This window comes from Protomyctophum bolini (genome assembly GCF_963924005.1).
Source record: "Protomyctophum bolini genome assembly, chromosome: 16".
Lineage (NCBI taxonomy): Eukaryota > Metazoa > Chordata > Actinopteri > Myctophiformes > Myctophidae > Protomyctophum > Protomyctophum bolini.
The window spans coordinates 10,791,683-10,809,514 of NC_137877.1; the positions used below are offsets into that span (position 1 = coordinate 10,791,683).

The window sequence follows — 17,832 nt, forward strand, 5'->3', positions numbered from 1 at the left end:
AACATGACTAGATATGTAATATTGGATCTTTGGCAGTTTTCATTCACAACCGTTTTGTGAATGAAAACGTAGGCCTTCTCTGCATTCTCCATGTTCTGACGCTGGAGCCTTCCGGTTACCCCGGGAAGGACATGAATCTTATGGATCTCAGCTTTAAGCCCGACACCATCGTACGATGAAAATAGCTGATCTACGAGTTAAACATGTGTTGTAATGCAATTCGTTGTGAGCTTGAAGATCCATCTGCTATTTTCACTGCGCAAGACCAGCATACAGAATGTATAAATTAAGCATATATGGGCCTAGGCTAATTTTGTGAATTTTCGCCTCTAACGACATACTTCAAATTTGGTACATGCTCAGGGTTAATATGGTTGAAACACTTTTATAGCTATGACTTTTTGATTATGCCCGAAGGTCAGTAGACTGAAAGCTTTCAAAATCAATACTTTGTGCGCACTTGTGATATCTTGAGGATTACTAAAAGTCATTCTTAGACACTCAACACACGCAAAGAGGACCTACCATTCTGGATGAGTGTCTGGGAACGAGTGAAGCGCCCGTGTACCGCTGTCATGTGAAGGGGGCTCTTTCCATCACGACTCTGTCAGAGAGGCAACAGGTGTGATGATATCAGACTCACACAGGTCACAGTAAATAATAATGGGAGATATAGCACCACTCCCACTTTACAGACTTACAGGAATGCTCTCCAGAGTCTCAAAGAGTTCAAAACATTAGAGCACCGACCGATGCCAGTTTTTGGGTCGAATGCCAATGCTAATTTTTGTTACGTTCTTAGTTTATACATGATTCATGATAACTACTTTTTATATATGTGATGTATGCCATGCTTTTGTTCTTGCTTAATGTAAGTCGCTCTGGATCAAGAGCGTCTGCTAAATGCCTAAATTGAGACGTACCTAGACCACCGAATACCCATATTTTCATCGATATTTGTCAAAGTCTTTGATATCAATTCTGATCAATTTTTGTTTCCTTTTTCCCCCCAATAAGAGATTTTTGGAAAACCTTCAAAATACATATATAACACACACATACCATATAATATAGTTAGTATAGTTGACACTGGTACTCCACTGTTACGTTCTAGTTTATACATGATTCATGATAACCACTTTTGATATATGCCATGCTTTTTGTTTTTGCTTAAATGTATGCCATGCTTTTGTTTTAGCTTAAATGTAAGTCGCTCTGGATCAAGAGCGTCTGGTAAATGCCTAAATTGTACACGCATATATATATATATATATATATATATATATATATATATATATATATATATATATATACATACACACACACACACACTGTATATATCGACCCAAAAAAAAATCAGATTTTGCAGTGTACTTGGAACAGCACGAGGGGATGGTTACCTCCAAAAGCTGCCTTGCCTCCACCCTGAAAGTAATGTGCAGGCAGAAAATGAGCCGTGGGGTTAGGGTTACCTACCTGTACGTTAACGTCGGCCCCGTTGTTGACCAGGAACTCCAGGCAGAGAGCTCCGTGGGTGGAGGCCGCCGCAAAGTGCAGCGGGGTGAAGCCCTTGTTGTTGGGCTGGCTGACGTTGGCGCCATAGTCGATCAGCTCGCTGACCACCGCGTCCTGGCCGTTGAAGCAGGCCACGTGGAGCGCCGTGTTCCCAAATGCGTTGGACTCATCTATCTGGAGGCAAAGAGAGAGTATGAAGAGTGTGTGCATATCTGTAGCAGGGCGTTCACTTCTAGTCCTTTTTACTAGTCGACTAGTTGCCTAGTTTACTAGTCGACTAGTTATATATATATATATTCGTTTTAATTTTATTTATACAGCACCTTTCCAAACATAAAGTTACAAAGTGCTTTACAGACAGGATTAAAAACAACAATCGTAAAGAACATCAAGAAAGGTAAATAAATGAATACACACACACACACACACACACACACACTTGTACATTTAAAAACTGTGTACATTGGTGACTATAACTATAATCTACCTGATCTTGAGGCCTACAAAATTTAGCTTTGCTTTTTTTTTTAATTCTTCTTATTATTAAATAGTCAACTAGTACCAACGAGGTCGACTAGTGGATTGACTAATCGAATAGTTGCTTAAAGGGACACTTCACCCTTTTTGCAAAAAAATATATGTTAATGACGTTTAGGAGCTTTAGAACACTTTCCTGGGGGTCTTTATGTATGTAATATGTGGTTTTAGATATTTTAGATTGTAGCAGTGAGCCTGTTGTCTCTGATGTAATGGACACTGGGCTCACTTCCTTCCTGGACTACATGTTGTCTCAGTAAGACAGCTCTCCCCCTATCCACAAGGAGGAGCAGTGCACCAAAGAATTATGGGAATTGTAGTCCAGGAAGGTAGTGAGACCAGTGTCCATGACATCAGAGACAACAGGCTCACTGCTACAATCTAAAATATCTAAAGCCACATATTACACACATAAATACCCCCAGGGAAGTGATCTAAAGCTTCTAAACGTCATTAACATATTTTTTTTTGCAAAAAGGGTGAAGTGTCCCTTTAATGCCCTAGGGACTATAGGGAGAATAGGTGAGTGAGCTAAAGTGATCCTTTGGTCAGGAATACCTACCTCCACAGCTAGGTTGAGCAGGTGTTTCACCACCGCGATCTGCCCACTAGAGGCAGCCGTGTGGAGGGGAGTGTAGCCCCTCTTGTCCTTACAGCTGATCTCTGCCCCCTGGCTCACCAACACACACACCACATCCAGGTGACCTGGAAACACACACACACACACACACACACACACACACACACACACACACACACACACACACACACACACACACACAATATACATGGTCATCCTCAGAGCTAAAAGGTCGACTCTTTAATTTAACCCATTTTGGGTCGGGAACCCCTTTTGGTGTTAGCATTATGTTATGCTTTAGCTATTGAAAAATAGCAGATCTACAAGCTCATAGCGCGCCACCGAGTGGCGTGCTAAGAGCTTGTACGTCTGCCATTTTTGAAAAATGTAGAAGACATTTTTTTAATCTGATCTCAGGTCAAAATGGGTTAATGGAAGTTGAGGGATTGTGGCTCCCCATCATTTTGTTTTCCGGGCTAATGCAAATTAATTCTCTGAATCGTGTATCTGGTGAGTGCAAAAGCTACAGTACGTAATAACAACCCCCATTAACAGTGCAGGGGGGGGCGAGTACATAGATAGTACAGAACAGCACACTGAAGTGAGCTCCTCTAGCTAAAAGCATTACACTTTTCACAATCGATGACAATCTCTGCGTAGGTAACTCAAGACCCGTTGCTTTTATTTTTGTCTCGCACCCATGAAAGCTGCCCAGTGCAGCGCCCGGCCGTCTTTCTTGTCAAAGGCGTTGATGTTGGCGCCTTTCGCCAGGAGTAGGTTCACCATCTGACAGAATGAAAGTGGAGGAGAGAGAGGAAAAGAGGTGGGTGCCAAACAGTGATGAGTCAAATATGAACATAACCCTCCGGCATGATATATTTATGCACAGATGAGTGTGGGCGCAAGTGTCAATGCCTACAATTGACACTTGCTGTGTGTGGGGGTGGGGTGGGGGGGAGGGAGGGAGGGAGGGAGGGAGGGGTGATAAATAATACTCATGTAACTGCATTCGAAAATCTGACATGAACAGACTGCAGATAAATAGAGGCCCGGCCATTCATATTGGCCACTAGAAATGTCTGCCAACATTTATTTTTAGATTCAACTAAGCATAATACGTTACTCATTCAAAGTTTTCTGAAAACGAGAACCTTCACATTTTTTTTATTCAAAGTCTGCATGTGTATGCTTTGTCCACCAGCGCCGTAGCAACAGAGGAAAGAAACTGGAGAGCAGTGTGATATGTGATACAGGTCCTGAACTCAGATCTGAATCCAGGATGTTTGTAATTAAGAGGTGCGTGCATAAATGTTGAAGGACCAGGGTTGAGCGCATTGAGCTCACTAATCCTTGACAGGCATATTATTACAATGTAGATGACTAAAACATGTAAATATCAGGACTTGATATAAAAAAATACATATTACAATATATTATGATATGATATGATATGATATACCTCCACTTCTACATACTAAAACAGACTGCGTACAGCGGACAGACTGTATGTGCTCAAGGGAGGGCAAAAAAATCCCGAGATTCCTTGCGAATCACAGAGCGCATGATCGGGTCTGATAAGTCCCGGAAAAGATGCACTGTGATTGTCCAGTAGTCACTCGAGTGGCAGCGTGAACGTAGTGTACCGGCGTCCACTCTTCCGGCGTACCAGTGTAAATTCTTCCGCCCTCCCGTTCACACACATGGCTCCAACAGACTGCAGCAGCCAATGAGGCATCTATTTTTTTAATATATATATATATATATATATATATATATATATATATATATATATATATATATATATATATATATGCAAAAACAGATCTAGTTGGCTTATTGGTGCAGTACCTCGGTGTGGCCGTTGAGGGCGGCATGGTGCAGTGCGGTGCGCCCGCCGCGGTCCGAGACGTTGACGCTGCTCAGCAGCGGGATGATGACCTCGGCGCATCGCAGCGCGTTATTGGCCGCAGCGACGTGCAGCGGCGTCTGCCAGTTCTTGTCGCGGGCATTCACGTCAGCCGAGTGGCGGATCAACACGCGCACCGCGTCCTGTGGAGCGCGGAAAAGGGAAAGGGGAGTTCAGAATGTGTTATGTGAAGATAAATAATGATTCAATGATTCAGAAATATTCAAGATTATGGTAAACAACATCACTTGTAAATCGCCCAAACTAATGAGTCATGGAAAGAGAGTGATACAGATGCAACCTAGAGCACGGTAAGACTGCGCCTACATAGTTATGTGGAATTACCAGTTAGGGGAGAGGAACAGAAACCACGACGTCAGCTACAAGTCAGCGTGTTTGTGTGTATGTATTTGGGTGTGGGCGGAGAAGAGCTTAAGTATACAGGTGGCATATCGCTTGGCGACACCTGTGACACTGTGGGTGTGTGTGTGTGTGTGTGCATGCGTGCGTGAGAGAGAGAGTGAGAGAGTGAGAAACTACCCACCTCACTCCTAGATGCCACGGCACGATGAAGGGGAGTGAGCCACATGTTATCTTTGGCGTTGACCCGAGCCCCTGCAGAGGAGCACAAGCAGAGAGGGATTAGCTGGAGATCAGGTGAAAAGTGGAGCATATGCACAGCACACGTTATTATGAGTCCAAATACGGACATGTAGCTTACATATGCTTTCGAGAAATTAGACTGACCCCTTTTGGTGTTTTAAGCATTATGTTATACTTTAGCAGAGTTTAGCCATTAAACAAATAGCAGATCTACAAGCTCATAGCGCGGCACTCGGTGCCGTGCTATGAGCTTGTAGATCTGCTATTTTAGGAAAAAACGTGAAAATGTGATGCTAATCTTTGAATATATATTCTTCAGAGCACATTTTTAACTCAAATCTTTGCTTCTGGGGGGTGCCTGGAACAACATATTTTCACATGGGAGTCGGCGGCCAATTACATATATTGTTTTTTTTTGGGGGGGGGGGGTCCTTGACATGAAAATGTTTGAGAACGACTGACGTAGAAACATGGGTTCTTCAGAAAACTGTCAGAATTTAGAAGGCAGGTACTTATATTGAAGATCTCAGTGCGAGAAAGGTGAATTACGATTACGATAGGAGGAAAAGGAGAGCAAGAAACAAAGTGGTGAAAGAATGCTGAAAGGACTCTGGGGATGTATGGGTGACTTTACCAGAGAGGATGAGGAGTTCAGTGATCTCCGGGTCTCCCAGGAAGGCTGCTGCATGGAGGGGAGTACGTTTCTCTGCATCCTGGGGAAGGGAGACAGAGCGGTTGAGGCAGACTACAGTTGGAAGTCTATAGGATAGTCAGCTGTCCAAAACCCACAGACAAAATCCACATTTTGGGAATGTCATTGTAGGCGAGGATTTACTCATATTTTTAGCGGTTTATATAACTTATATTATTTTAAAAGACCCCAAGACGTCCCCACACATCCTGGGCCCTCTATGAGTGTAATTATAAAAGACGTGTGGAGACGTCTTGAGCACTTAAACTTTAACCCATTTAGACCCGAGTTAAAAACATTCACTTTGAAAGAATATATATTCAAAGGTTTGCGCCACATTTTTACGATTTTTCAAAAATGGCAGACCTGCAAGCTCGTATGAGCTTGTAGATCTGCTATTTTTAAATACAGTAGCTAAATTATAACAATGTTTAAAACACCAAAAGGGGTTCCCCGCCCAAAATGGGTTAATGAACAGCCTCAACACCTCTCGTCCTATCCCACCCCTGCCTTCAAGGGATGTTACAGTTTAAGCTAGTTTAAGATTTGACAACTTTTCGAATTGGTGCCAACAAAAGTATTTCAGAATTGACAATCAGTCTTTGCCGTGCTCACAGATTTCAAACTTTGACCAATAAAAGATTGTGCACAAATTGTGTGCAGAGCCTCCCTTTATTCTTTTCATTTTTATACTTTTGTGACTCCAGCAACTCACCTAAATCTTTCAGCAGATGAACGGTGGCTTTTTTTTTTGTTTATACATTTTTCCATTACGACTTTGACCAATACAAACTATGCAACTCTGTCTTTGAGACAGCAGAGAAAGCCTGCTGAGTTAATTATTTTTTGTTGCAGAACAGGGAGTCAACGAAGCAGTCGGCAAAATTGATCAGTACAATTTAGGTATCAAGCAGACATTCTTTTCCAGAGCGACTCAGTAACGCAGACATCATCCTATACCAGTTGCCAATCTGCAACCAGGCCTTAAACTGGTGAGAAACAAGCTTAGTGACCCTTGGTCAGATAGTAAAATAGGACTGGTAGCTTAGAATGGACACAGAGGAAGCTACAGATGATGAAGCTGAGGGCCAAGTTATGGGCCAGTCAGTCAGTGTCAAGTCAACATGTCCATTGTTCATCTCAGAGCTCTCTAGTACAACAACACACAGTCCCGATGACCACACCAGATGTCCATCTCACTGGGATGTGTGCCTCTTCTCCACCAAACAAAAAGAATACAACTGAATTGCAAATGAGAGCGCACAATTGTCCTGCTGCAGGCGATCACGGTCCTGCATAGGAGGTTAATATAATCAAGAGAAGACAGAGAAGCATGTCCTCCACTCCTCACTTGTTTTTTACAAATGAATCACTTAACACGTTAAAGAAAGACGAGGTCCCTCGCCTTGGCACACGCGGGTCATGGAGAGAAGAACGCATACTTTCTGTTAATGCTATAAACAAATTCTACATGCATTAAAAATAAATACAATAGAAAATAGCATCTGGCACTCCCGGGCCAGTGGTTATAATGGTGGGGCCAGTGATCTTGAAATTTGCCACTGGCCCTCCGGGATATCTCGTAGTTGGTAGATGACGGGTGTTAAAGTACGAGATATCTCGTGGTTGGCAGCCACTCTGTACGGCTCTGTACTTGTCTCTGTACTTGGCCCGCACCTTTTCCCTGTCTACATCAAACAGACAATCTACACGCACACAAGGCGTTCCCCCCAGAACAGGGATGCTAGGGTTCAAGTGGTTAATTTAAATAAACAGCTGCTGAACTTTGGCTAAGCTGACCCTTGAACTCTGATCACTCTTGATCCCTGTGCTTTGGCCCACACAGGAAGTAGCAAGAAGATAAATGAAAAGTATAAGGTTGCCAGTGCCACTGTCTTGCTTGTAAGCTAATGTGGGCCCTACGCTCACCTCAACACAAACAAGACAACTGAACGGTCTTTCTCAACACATTGTGCTGCTGTCCTAATGCCATCTCACCAGAGCATTGATGTCCTCAGACTTGTAGATGAGCATACGGATCTCCTCTGGGTCTCCATTGAAGATGGCCTGGATGAGTGGAGGCTGGGGGGGGGGGGGGGGGAGAGAGAGAGAGAGAGAGAGAGAGAGAGAGAGCGAGAGCGAGAGAGAAGAGAGGTTACTTAACACGATTTATGGCATGAAAGACATTAAAGAGAATGTGACCAGGGCCTATATGTAACACCAGTAAATATAGATTCTATTTTAGAAGAAACGGGAGCCCTGAAGGTCATGTGCGACATCACTGATCGATGTAACAGTCCTTTCATTTTGTCAAACAGAGCCAGAAGGGAAGGCCATATACTGTAGTAGAGATCACATTTGTCCAGTGGCTACAGCACAAAGAGTAAACAACAGTCCAATGAGCCTTCCCACGGTATGGAATACTGACTCTGCGAGGCGAGCACGTGGCCGTGTGCACAATGCACATGCACGCCTGTTTATAATCGTGTGTGTGCACGCGTGTCCAGAAAAGCAGCTGCCTGTGCAGTGTTTACACAAGCCGGAAAGGACGGGCTGCGACTAGACTGTAGGCAGGGCAGCCTTCATTATTTAGTACACCATTTTTCACTTCATTGCAAACGTGTTTTTCGCCATGTTGCTTGTTGTACACAGGAGTTTATAAAGAACACCTAGAAGCATCCATAACTAGCAGGAGAGATGCGTTTTTAACAGCGTATTGAAACAGGCTATACCGTGCTGAGCAAGAGAGATAAAACTCTACCAAGCTCAAGGGAAAACCAGACAAAGGGCATTGTATGGAGGTCATGCTACAAAGCCCCTATTTTCTCTCCACGATCACAGACATATGGTAAATACAGGTCCTAGAGACACACACACACACAGTGACTCAAACACACACACACACAGACACACACTATCAACATCAATCAGCCATAAAGGTCAGCTTTCTGAGGAACAGAGAGGGAGGCATGGGGAGCTCGTTGGCAGATGCCCGCATTTCCTATCATCTTGAGCCAATCACACAAGGGAAGCCAAGCCAGGATGCTCATACTCAACAATATGTCAAAGATTACAAACCCCAGGGCCTCTCATTCCCCAATCCTCTTCATTTTCAAGCACTACTGTGATGGCCACTAACTCTCTTCATTTAGGTACCAACTCTCCTGTGAGATTTGTCAGCTGGAACGTCAAAGGTTTGGTATGTCCTATCAAAAGGTCAAGTCGTCAAGACAGTGTTCACACATCTGAAACATCTCAGGGCTGATCTTTGTTTTTGCAGGAGACCCACATGCGTAACAAGGATCAGGTCATACTGAAATGAATGCTTCAGTGTTTCACTCCAATTTTTATTCTAACGCAAGAAGGGTCCACGAGTCAATTCAATTCAAACCTACCAAAGTTATTTCTGATAGAGAAGGCAGATATTGTATTGTTTTAGGCTCATTGTGGTTCTACTGGTTAATATATATGCCCCTAACTTTGACAGCCCTACATTGATGAACAAATTATTTGATGCATTATGTTATCCTGTCAAGCAGTTAGCACTGCAATTGACACAACCTATTAAATATACTCTTTTAAATTGACTCCTTCTGGCTTTAAATATCTGGGGATCAATGTAACCAGAACTATCTCCTCCCTTTTTTTCTAATCTTAAAACTGACTTTCAGAGATGGGAAGGTTTAACCTTTTCATTAATTGGAAGAATCAACACAATTAAAATGAACATCCTCCCTAAGTTTTTATTTCTTCAATGCCTTCCCATTTTTCAGACAAAAAACAATCTTTAAAAATATTGATCAAACGATATAGAGTGGTAAAGCACGTGGATGTGCAAGTTCAATGGAAGGCTGTCCTTGCCAAATGTCCAACTGTAATATTGGGCTGCACATATTCATAGTATTTCCTACTGGTATGCATCAGCAAACCCGCTTTGGTGTAAGTTTTAATCAAAAGAATGCACCTCATCTTCATTGTCAGCTCTACTTACCTCCTCTATTCCAACCAACCCCTCTGAATTTACACGGAACCCAGTTGTTCTCTCAAAATCTGGTACCAATTCAGAAGTCACTTTAAAATTTAACTTCCATCCACCTTCCATTAGGAACCACTTATTTCACTTCTCTTTTTCAGTCTGCATGGCATGAAAGGGGTCTAAAATCTATATAAGAATGGTATCTCTGTAGTTTTGCCGATCTGTCGGTTAAGTTTAGTCTCCCAACCTCCCATCTCTTTCGGTATTTTCAAGTCAGACATTGTGTTCAATCACTATTTCCAAACTTTCCCCAGTTACCTTTGACTCAGATATGGGAGGAGTTCATCCAGTCTGGCCCATTTGAAAAATCACAAGATTACAAACCCCCTGACATGGTTTAATTCATGGTTTGTTTGTTTGTTTTTGTTGATTTTATAGCTAGATGTGGTGCCCAAATGCATCAAATTGTGCAGAAGTAGGCCTCTCTTAACTTCCTGAGTATCTGTCACATAGTCCACCTCACTTCCTGTTGCACCGTCTCTCCTTCTCAGAAATGCCAGAGAGGAACCTCAGAAGCAGTTTCACTTCTGCTTAGAAATAAACTAAAAAAAACGCACACTGCACACACTAAATGACCACCCTTGGCTAGAACAGTAGCCTATCTTTTAACCTGTTTGACTTGCAACTGCAAAATGCTAATCTAACCACTGAAAGCAAATCGATGCATGTTATCATCCCTCAGACATGAGCCTCCAGAGTCCACACACAAGATAAGGGAACTACTATACAGTATGTCCGATGTTGAATGTTTGCAGACACCAAAGGCTGACTCATTTTTCCATTTTAAACATATGTGCTTTCATTTGTTTCTGTAGGAAAGTTAGAGTCTGCAAATAGTCAAGGAGGAAATTTTAGGTCTATATGATAAAGATAAACAAACACGACTAACATGTGTATTAACACTGAGGATTGATTTTTCACATTCACGCCAATACATAATCCTCACCAATTCAGGTCAAACCTTAACCTATACACCAACTTTAACCATAAACCTTAATCTCACCCATAAACTTTAAACCCAACTATAGCTCGTTCAAAGTACGGACCTCCTTCCAAACTAAGTGAGGACCCGCAAAATATGCTGTCCTTCCAGTAAGTCCATCCAGTAAGCTACAAGCACACATACACATGCACAAAGTATGTCTTTGGTCTCTGAGCTAGCCTACAGCAGTGCATAACAGACAGATGGAGAGAGCAGGAGACTGCTGAATTTCTCTCCCAGAGAGATGAAACCATAATGGGGCAAGAGGAGGGGGCTGAGGGGATGGGGACTCGGGCCATTCATGTCTCCAGTTGCAAACCTCCACCTACTCTACTCTAACCCATAAATAATTTTGCCACACAGAAAAAAATAAAAAAAGAACTCTAGTGTCTTTTCTTTGGCAAACATTTGACAAAAATAGCAAATCACAACATCCATTTTCAATATATTGGGGGGAGAGGTAAAAAATAGGGTGGGTCATATACATAGTACATAGTGTTTAAGTTGTTGCATTACAAATACAAAGTACCAAATAAGGCCCTAGTTTGGACAGGAGGAGCTGTGCCTTTAAACAAGCCGTGAACACTTGGCAGTACAGTATATGGCCGCTTCAGCCGAAATGCCTTTCCTTGAAGAGCTCGTCATGCACGCACAAACGCTTACACCCCCCCCCCCCCCCCCCCCCCCTCTCACACACACACACACACACACACACACACACACACAAGCTGGTATCTGTAATTGCCATGGGGATCTGGGGAGCTCAGTGCTACCAGCGTTTGGGAATGGAAAAGCCAGGGAGGTTTGAGAGTGTGTGGGGGGGGATTGGCGGGGGGTTGCCTGTCCTGGAAGCAGCCGTCCTGAATGAGGCATTCCCTAAACCCACACCACCACCCCTCCGGGCTATCTAAAAGCATCTCAGACACAGAGCTCATTGTTGCAGCGCGCGCGCACACACACACACACACACACACACACACACACACACACACCGGAAAAAGACAGTTGCAAAAAGCAGCAACACACTTATGCTCCTAACTAGCCTCAAGTTCAATGTCCAATTAAAAGTATTCCAAGCACCCCTGTTGACCATTACAAAAAGTTAACTTTCTTGTCTACGATCAGAGGGCTCAAATACACAGCCCACTAAATCATCTACTCCTGTCACTGCTGGTCCCCAAGGACCACATTCAGTCCCTTGCTGCTACAACAGTGGCATAACATACGCATTTCCCCTCCAAAACTTCCTTTTCAGCCACTGTTATCCTACACAAACTTCCTCCATCAGATAAATTGTGATTTCATTCCACAAACACTATACGAATGCTTAAATTACAGGGTACCCTTACTGACCTAACACACACATGTGCAATGTGCACTGCATACTACACTGCAACTGTACATGAGTGAACAGTGAAGGCAGCAAATATACAAGCACACACACACACACACACACACACACACACACACACACACACACACAGATGAGTCTCCCCTAGCTCTGGTCCATAGCCTTCTACTGCTTCGATTCTGCCCTGCAGTAAGGCTATGGGACTATCAGTTTTAAATCTCAAATCGAAATCAGACCAGACTCTCCTCTTTTGTGGAAATCTCACGAACGTTTGACCTACTCACCAATACAAAGATGGGTTGTGTCAATAGAAAGACTACTTTCCTTAGTGGACGCACTCTGAGCCCCCCACCACACGTATAAATGGTACTTTTTGGCCAAAAAGGGATTTTGTTTCCACCGGGAAAAAAATACTTTTAGTTACTCCGCTGCGCCCTCTACCGATATTGCCCAGAGAACTGCCTCTTAGAGAATATTTTTCCTCCGGTGAAAAAAACTCCCTTTCTGCCCAAAAAGTACCGTTTACACGTGTGGTGGGGGGCTCAGAGTGCGTCCACTAAGGAAAGTAGTCTTTCTATTGACACAACCCATCTTTGTATTGGTGAGTAGGTCAAACGTTCGTGAGATTTCCACAAAAGAGGAGAGATTTGAGATTTAAAACCGATAGTCCCATAGCCTTACTGCAGGGCAGAATCGAAGCAGTAGAAGGCTATGGACCAGAGCTAAGTCTCCCCCATACAGTCAGTCCGACCTATATAGTACATACATAGTGTAAGTGTGTTCCACTGATTGTGGACTATGGGCATTTAATTGGCCAATCCCCTCCCCCTCGGGACCAATAAGAAACAGCTGATCTGCCTATATCAATGAAGAGTGGAATTAAAAACCCCACTGCACCGCATGACTCTGTTTTTCTCCCTGCCTGTCAATGGAGCTTTACAGTGAGAAACAGAGACAGTTGCGGTGGGACTCTATACTACTCTACTCTGCATACACAGCAAAAATCTGGACAGTTCAGGTTCCATTTACAGCACTTTGGAAATTATATGAATGTATTTATTGATTTTATGGTATGTCTCTGCTAAATCCCCCTCTCCTCCAAAAACAATGACACTCAAAGTTTACACAAACAAACACAAACACACACACACACACACACAGAGTATGGGTGCAAAGGAAAAAACAGAAAAAGGAATGTCACAAGGCAACAACTTCCTGTATTTCTTCTTTTTTTAAGGCCCGCAAAGGTCTCTACTCATAGTTCGACTCTACTATATGCTAGCAACGCTACGCTGAAAAACATCACTAACACCACAGCATGCTTGTCACTGTCAGTGTCACTAGTACAACTACAAACATGTCAGTTTATTACTGCACAGTGCACACCACATTAAAAGCTCCCCCATCTGAACAGATCCTACAACTGACCGAAAAAGAGAGCCTGCTAGCTGCAGTTTGTGCTCCTCTCATACTACAGAGAAGGTTCCTGAGCACATGATGTGGTGTGAGGGTTCACTGCTGAAACCATGTGACCTTAGTCTCAATGTAACATTGAACTCTTGACATATACAGCAAAAACTCATGGTTTCCTTATATGGCCAGTAAATGAGTGAGATTGCCGGCCTTTCTATGTCCAGCTTTTAGTGTGCGTGTAAACGCAAACTTTTTAACACAAACATGAAATGCCATTGACAATGAATGGAACGTTTTGAGTGTTTACATAGCGTAAACACAAACATGAATGAGATAATCATGATGTATGATGATAAGAGCGCCCTTCACTTCAAACGGGTGGGATTTGTCAATTGGATGGATATATCTCAGCTTGTTGACAGCACTACACACATGGATGCAGCTAACACTTCAACCGCCGATGCAAAAACGTATTTTTGAGGGGCGCTACTAACCCCTCCTATGCCCAGTTTTCCGGGTTTGTGTAAACACAAACAATGGCTTGTGATTGGCGATGACGTGATTCGCTGAGCAAAGTACATATTGAAGATAAAAGTGAGGGCAGAAAAGTGAAGACGGAAAAGTGAGGACGAAAATTGTGATTGGCCAAAAAGAGATGATGTATGATGATAAGAGCGCCCCTCAATTAACATCAGGGTGTGATTTTTTTCACAAATTCGCAAATTAGTGGTACTGCTTGGCTTAGACATGTAGACGTATCTGCCATCCCGTGTTTTTTCATGAGATGTAAGCGACCACAGGGCCACTTTGCGCGACCTAGTTCGACTGATCCAATTGGCTGCCTCGTCTGGTATGTCTGCCTCCTCTGCCTAAGCCAATGGGAGTGTAGTATGATTACCTGCCTCCTATTGGTGCTGCCACACTATCAAAAAAGCTGCGCACGTTCCCTGCTGCGCGCAGCTTCAAAACCGGGTTTTTAGACAGCTGGTGGATGGAAAAGAAGATCCACTTCCGCGGACGACTTGCGTGACGGCCAGCTTCCCGGAAGCACTCTCCTCCGCGTCAATCGTCCGCGGAGGTGGAGCTTAATTCCCATCCACCAGCTGTCTAAAAACAGCTGCGCACACGCCGTCACAGCTTCTTCTGTCCGCGGCGCAAAACCGTTTTGCGCTTAGGTCTGGAAACGGGGTAAGCGATGCCACACGGCACCACCAAAGGGCTGATTTCCGCACCGCTGCGAGTAAGCTTTACCACTAGCAGCCTCGAAGCGACAACAGTCAGCTGCTAATGTTATGAGCTGGGCCAGCAGGCAAACCACAACAAAACACAGTCATTGAACCACACACAGAAAGTCGGCAACGAACGCAAACAACGGCCGTTGTGACACACAAACATACGTTACTAAAAATAATAATCATACCAATATTGGCGGGGGGGGGGGGGGGGGAGAACACAACGGCGACAAGAACACAACAGAGACAGCGCCACAAACAAGGCCCGCGAGGCGTGAGGTTGTGACACACAAACATACACGTTACTAAAATAATAATAATATACTACCAATATGGGACACACACACACACACACACACAACAGAGACAGCGCTTCTTTCACCTGACAAATATCACTATGTGATCATTACTTGTTTATAACAGGAAGTTCCATGAGTACCAAGAGAATATCCAAGAGTCAGAGAGTAGTGTCCACGCCCCCTCTCCCTCCCCTGAAATTATCACAGAGCAGATACCTTTGGAATTGTCAAAGTGTGACTTCAGTCGAAATTATAATAACGTGACATAGTAAGTGTTAACTGTTAAGTGAGATAAGATAGCTAGAGCAACTTTAAATTGAGGGAGATGCTTGCGGAAACGGAGCAGGAAGGAAGTAGTCATTTCAGCACGGGACAGATAAGAACATTGTGACAAATCTAAGTAACTAACTAACTAGCTAACTACAGTGCACCAAGATAACTTGACAGCATCACTGAATTCCATGCATCTCCCTCCTCCTGCAGCGATACAGTAGTTCACATCTTAACATTTCCTATACAGGGAAGGTACATTAGTGTTTTATTAAACACTAAACACAAACATGCTCTTGCATTCATCGAGAATTAACCAAGACCACTTTGGCTAATGATAAATAATATGAATACCAATATAGCTTAATCTTACAAGAACATGAAATGTTAAGACCAGAGAGCTCTTTCTAGTGCACAGGCTAGGCTAATATATATAGCTACCTGGTCGGCGAGTTTGAGAACAGCCATATCTCAGTCAGCTTGTTGGTCTGTATGTACATCCACCCTGTCCAAGTAGTCCAGAAGATCAGCCGATGTCTTGATACGACGTCTATAGGCGACCTCCGATGTCGTTGCGTTGCGTTTACCTACCTACCTACCTACCGCAGTTATCCTACCCAACCCGGTTGATTCGGCAGATGTGTATCTTCTCGCACCTTCCTGCGAAGATGGGGAGATCACGAAGGCCGCCGTACCGGGACGAGTACCACCAGGGCCATGGCCCGCTCCGCTATCTACGGCGACGGACGGTGTGAGCCGCGGCAGCCGCCGTTCCACTGCTGCAGAAGAGCCAGACGACGGAGGGAGGCGGGGAGGAAGGAAAGCTTTTTCCGACTGATGTAAACAATCTACATTTATGGCTGCTGTTGTTGCGCAGAGCTCGCTGTCTTTACAAGCCATGCACACACTGCCTTCCCTGCTCTGTAGAAGGGGGGGAAAGAAAAAGCCTCCCTCCTCCTCCTCCGAGTCGGCGGTGAAGCTAGTGAAGTGAACACAGATCACACAGGAAGTTCATGCTTCTCTGTTCTCTCCTCTCAGATGCAGAACTGGAGGAGAGAGCGCTTGGCTTCTTCAGCATCAAATAGCAGTGCCCTCGCTGCTACCACCTAGTGGGTAGAATTGCCCTAATGCCCGATTCGTACTTACTTGGTCGCACGACGGTGTCGCGCGTCTAAAATAGCAGATATACAAGCTCACGACGTTCGCATCCACGACGCGCTGTGTGTCTTGTAAATCGGCCATAAATTAAAGCAACAATAAAACACATTGAATCTATGCATGGAAAATGAATGGGCGCCGAATACAACATGAAATGCCGGTCGATTAACAAAGCATTGCATCATGCACTCCATTTTAGAAAATTCTGCACTCCCTTTAAAAGGTTTCCAAAAGAGTAGACAAGCTCTTCATGTTGACTCAATAAAGTTGTATTACTTACCATAATCATCACCACTACCACACGCACAGTGGAGTAGTCCAAGCATTCATTTGTGTTGTTGTTTTAGGACGCAGGGGAACTTTTATCTTTCTTTATATACGCATATTTTCCTCAGAACTCTACTGCAGTCTGCTCGTAGATGGAAAATACTAATAATAAACACTATAACCTCATATCCCTGTAATTCCGGCAGTCTGTTTTTGAGTTGCATTCATCAGTAGCCTACAATAACAAGTACATCAATTTTGCAATAGTACAGAAACACAATAGGATACAGCTGTACATGTTTTTTTTATATTCGCCTGCAGGCCTATTGGGGGATACTTGCATTCCCATTCATCCCAAGCATGGATGGGGAGTTGGGGACAGCCTGTGAAATATAGGTCACAGAGCACATGGGCCTTTACTATGGAGCAGTAGTATGTGCGTGGCCCATGGGTCGTGGGGTGGTAAAGTGGAAGTGGGTAAATTAAATGGGGGAGGGGTAGTGTGTGTGTGTGTGTGTGTGTGTGTGTGTGTGTGTGTGCGCGCGCGCGGCACTGGATTATACTGCATACATTACAGCTCTTTGACCCCAACTGTTAGAGGAAGAGCTTGATCTATGACTTTAGAAGGCTCTGAATTCATTCATCTAATTTATAAATTATGTATAGCACTACTACAAATAAATCAGAGTTGTCAATGACAACTCTGATTTATTTGTAGTAGTGCTATGTATTCTCGGGGGGAATCTGGATATAATCCCCTGGGTTTTTAACAAAGCCATGCATAAAAAAAATCAATGCCTCCTAGCCCCTAGGGTTGAGCTCAACAACCTCAACAAGGCCACAGGGACAGCCCTCCCGTCTGCCCGGGTCTCCTCTCCTGTTTTATCTGGGTGTTGTGTCTCAGCACGATGACAAGGCTGATAAGGACAAGAGGTTTTTGTTTCAGAAGTCAAGTGAATCATATGCCTCCTTGAACACAGACATTGATGAGA

The 17,832-nt window shown here is 43.8% G+C and overlaps 1 protein-coding gene across 3 annotated transcripts in view; it reads right to left on the reverse strand.

The window, feature by feature from the left end:
* Positions 1-16,433, reverse strand: part of ankrd44 (ankyrin repeat domain 44) — a 42,070-nt gene extending 25,637 nt beyond the window's left edge. For all 3 annotated transcript variants that reach the window (XM_080785007.1, XM_080785006.1, XM_080785008.1), the window contains exons 1-9: positions 15,857-16,433; positions 7,831-7,914; positions 5,776-5,854; positions 5,083-5,153; positions 4,481-4,681; positions 3,331-3,418; positions 2,615-2,757; positions 1,477-1,689; positions 526-604 (exon numbers count right to left, since the gene is read on the reverse strand). In XM_080785007.1, coding sequence (XP_080641133.1) covers positions 526-604; positions 1,477-1,689; positions 2,615-2,757; positions 3,331-3,418; positions 4,481-4,681; positions 5,083-5,153; positions 5,776-5,854; positions 7,831-7,914; positions 15,857-15,883 — 985 coding nt within the window. In that variant the 5' untranslated portion in view covers positions 15,884-16,433. The remainder of the gene's footprint in view (positions 1-525; positions 605-1,476; positions 1,690-2,614; positions 2,758-3,330; positions 3,419-4,480; positions 4,682-5,082; positions 5,154-5,775; positions 5,855-7,830; positions 7,915-15,856) is intronic.
* Positions 16,434-17,832: the final 1,399 nt, after the last annotated feature.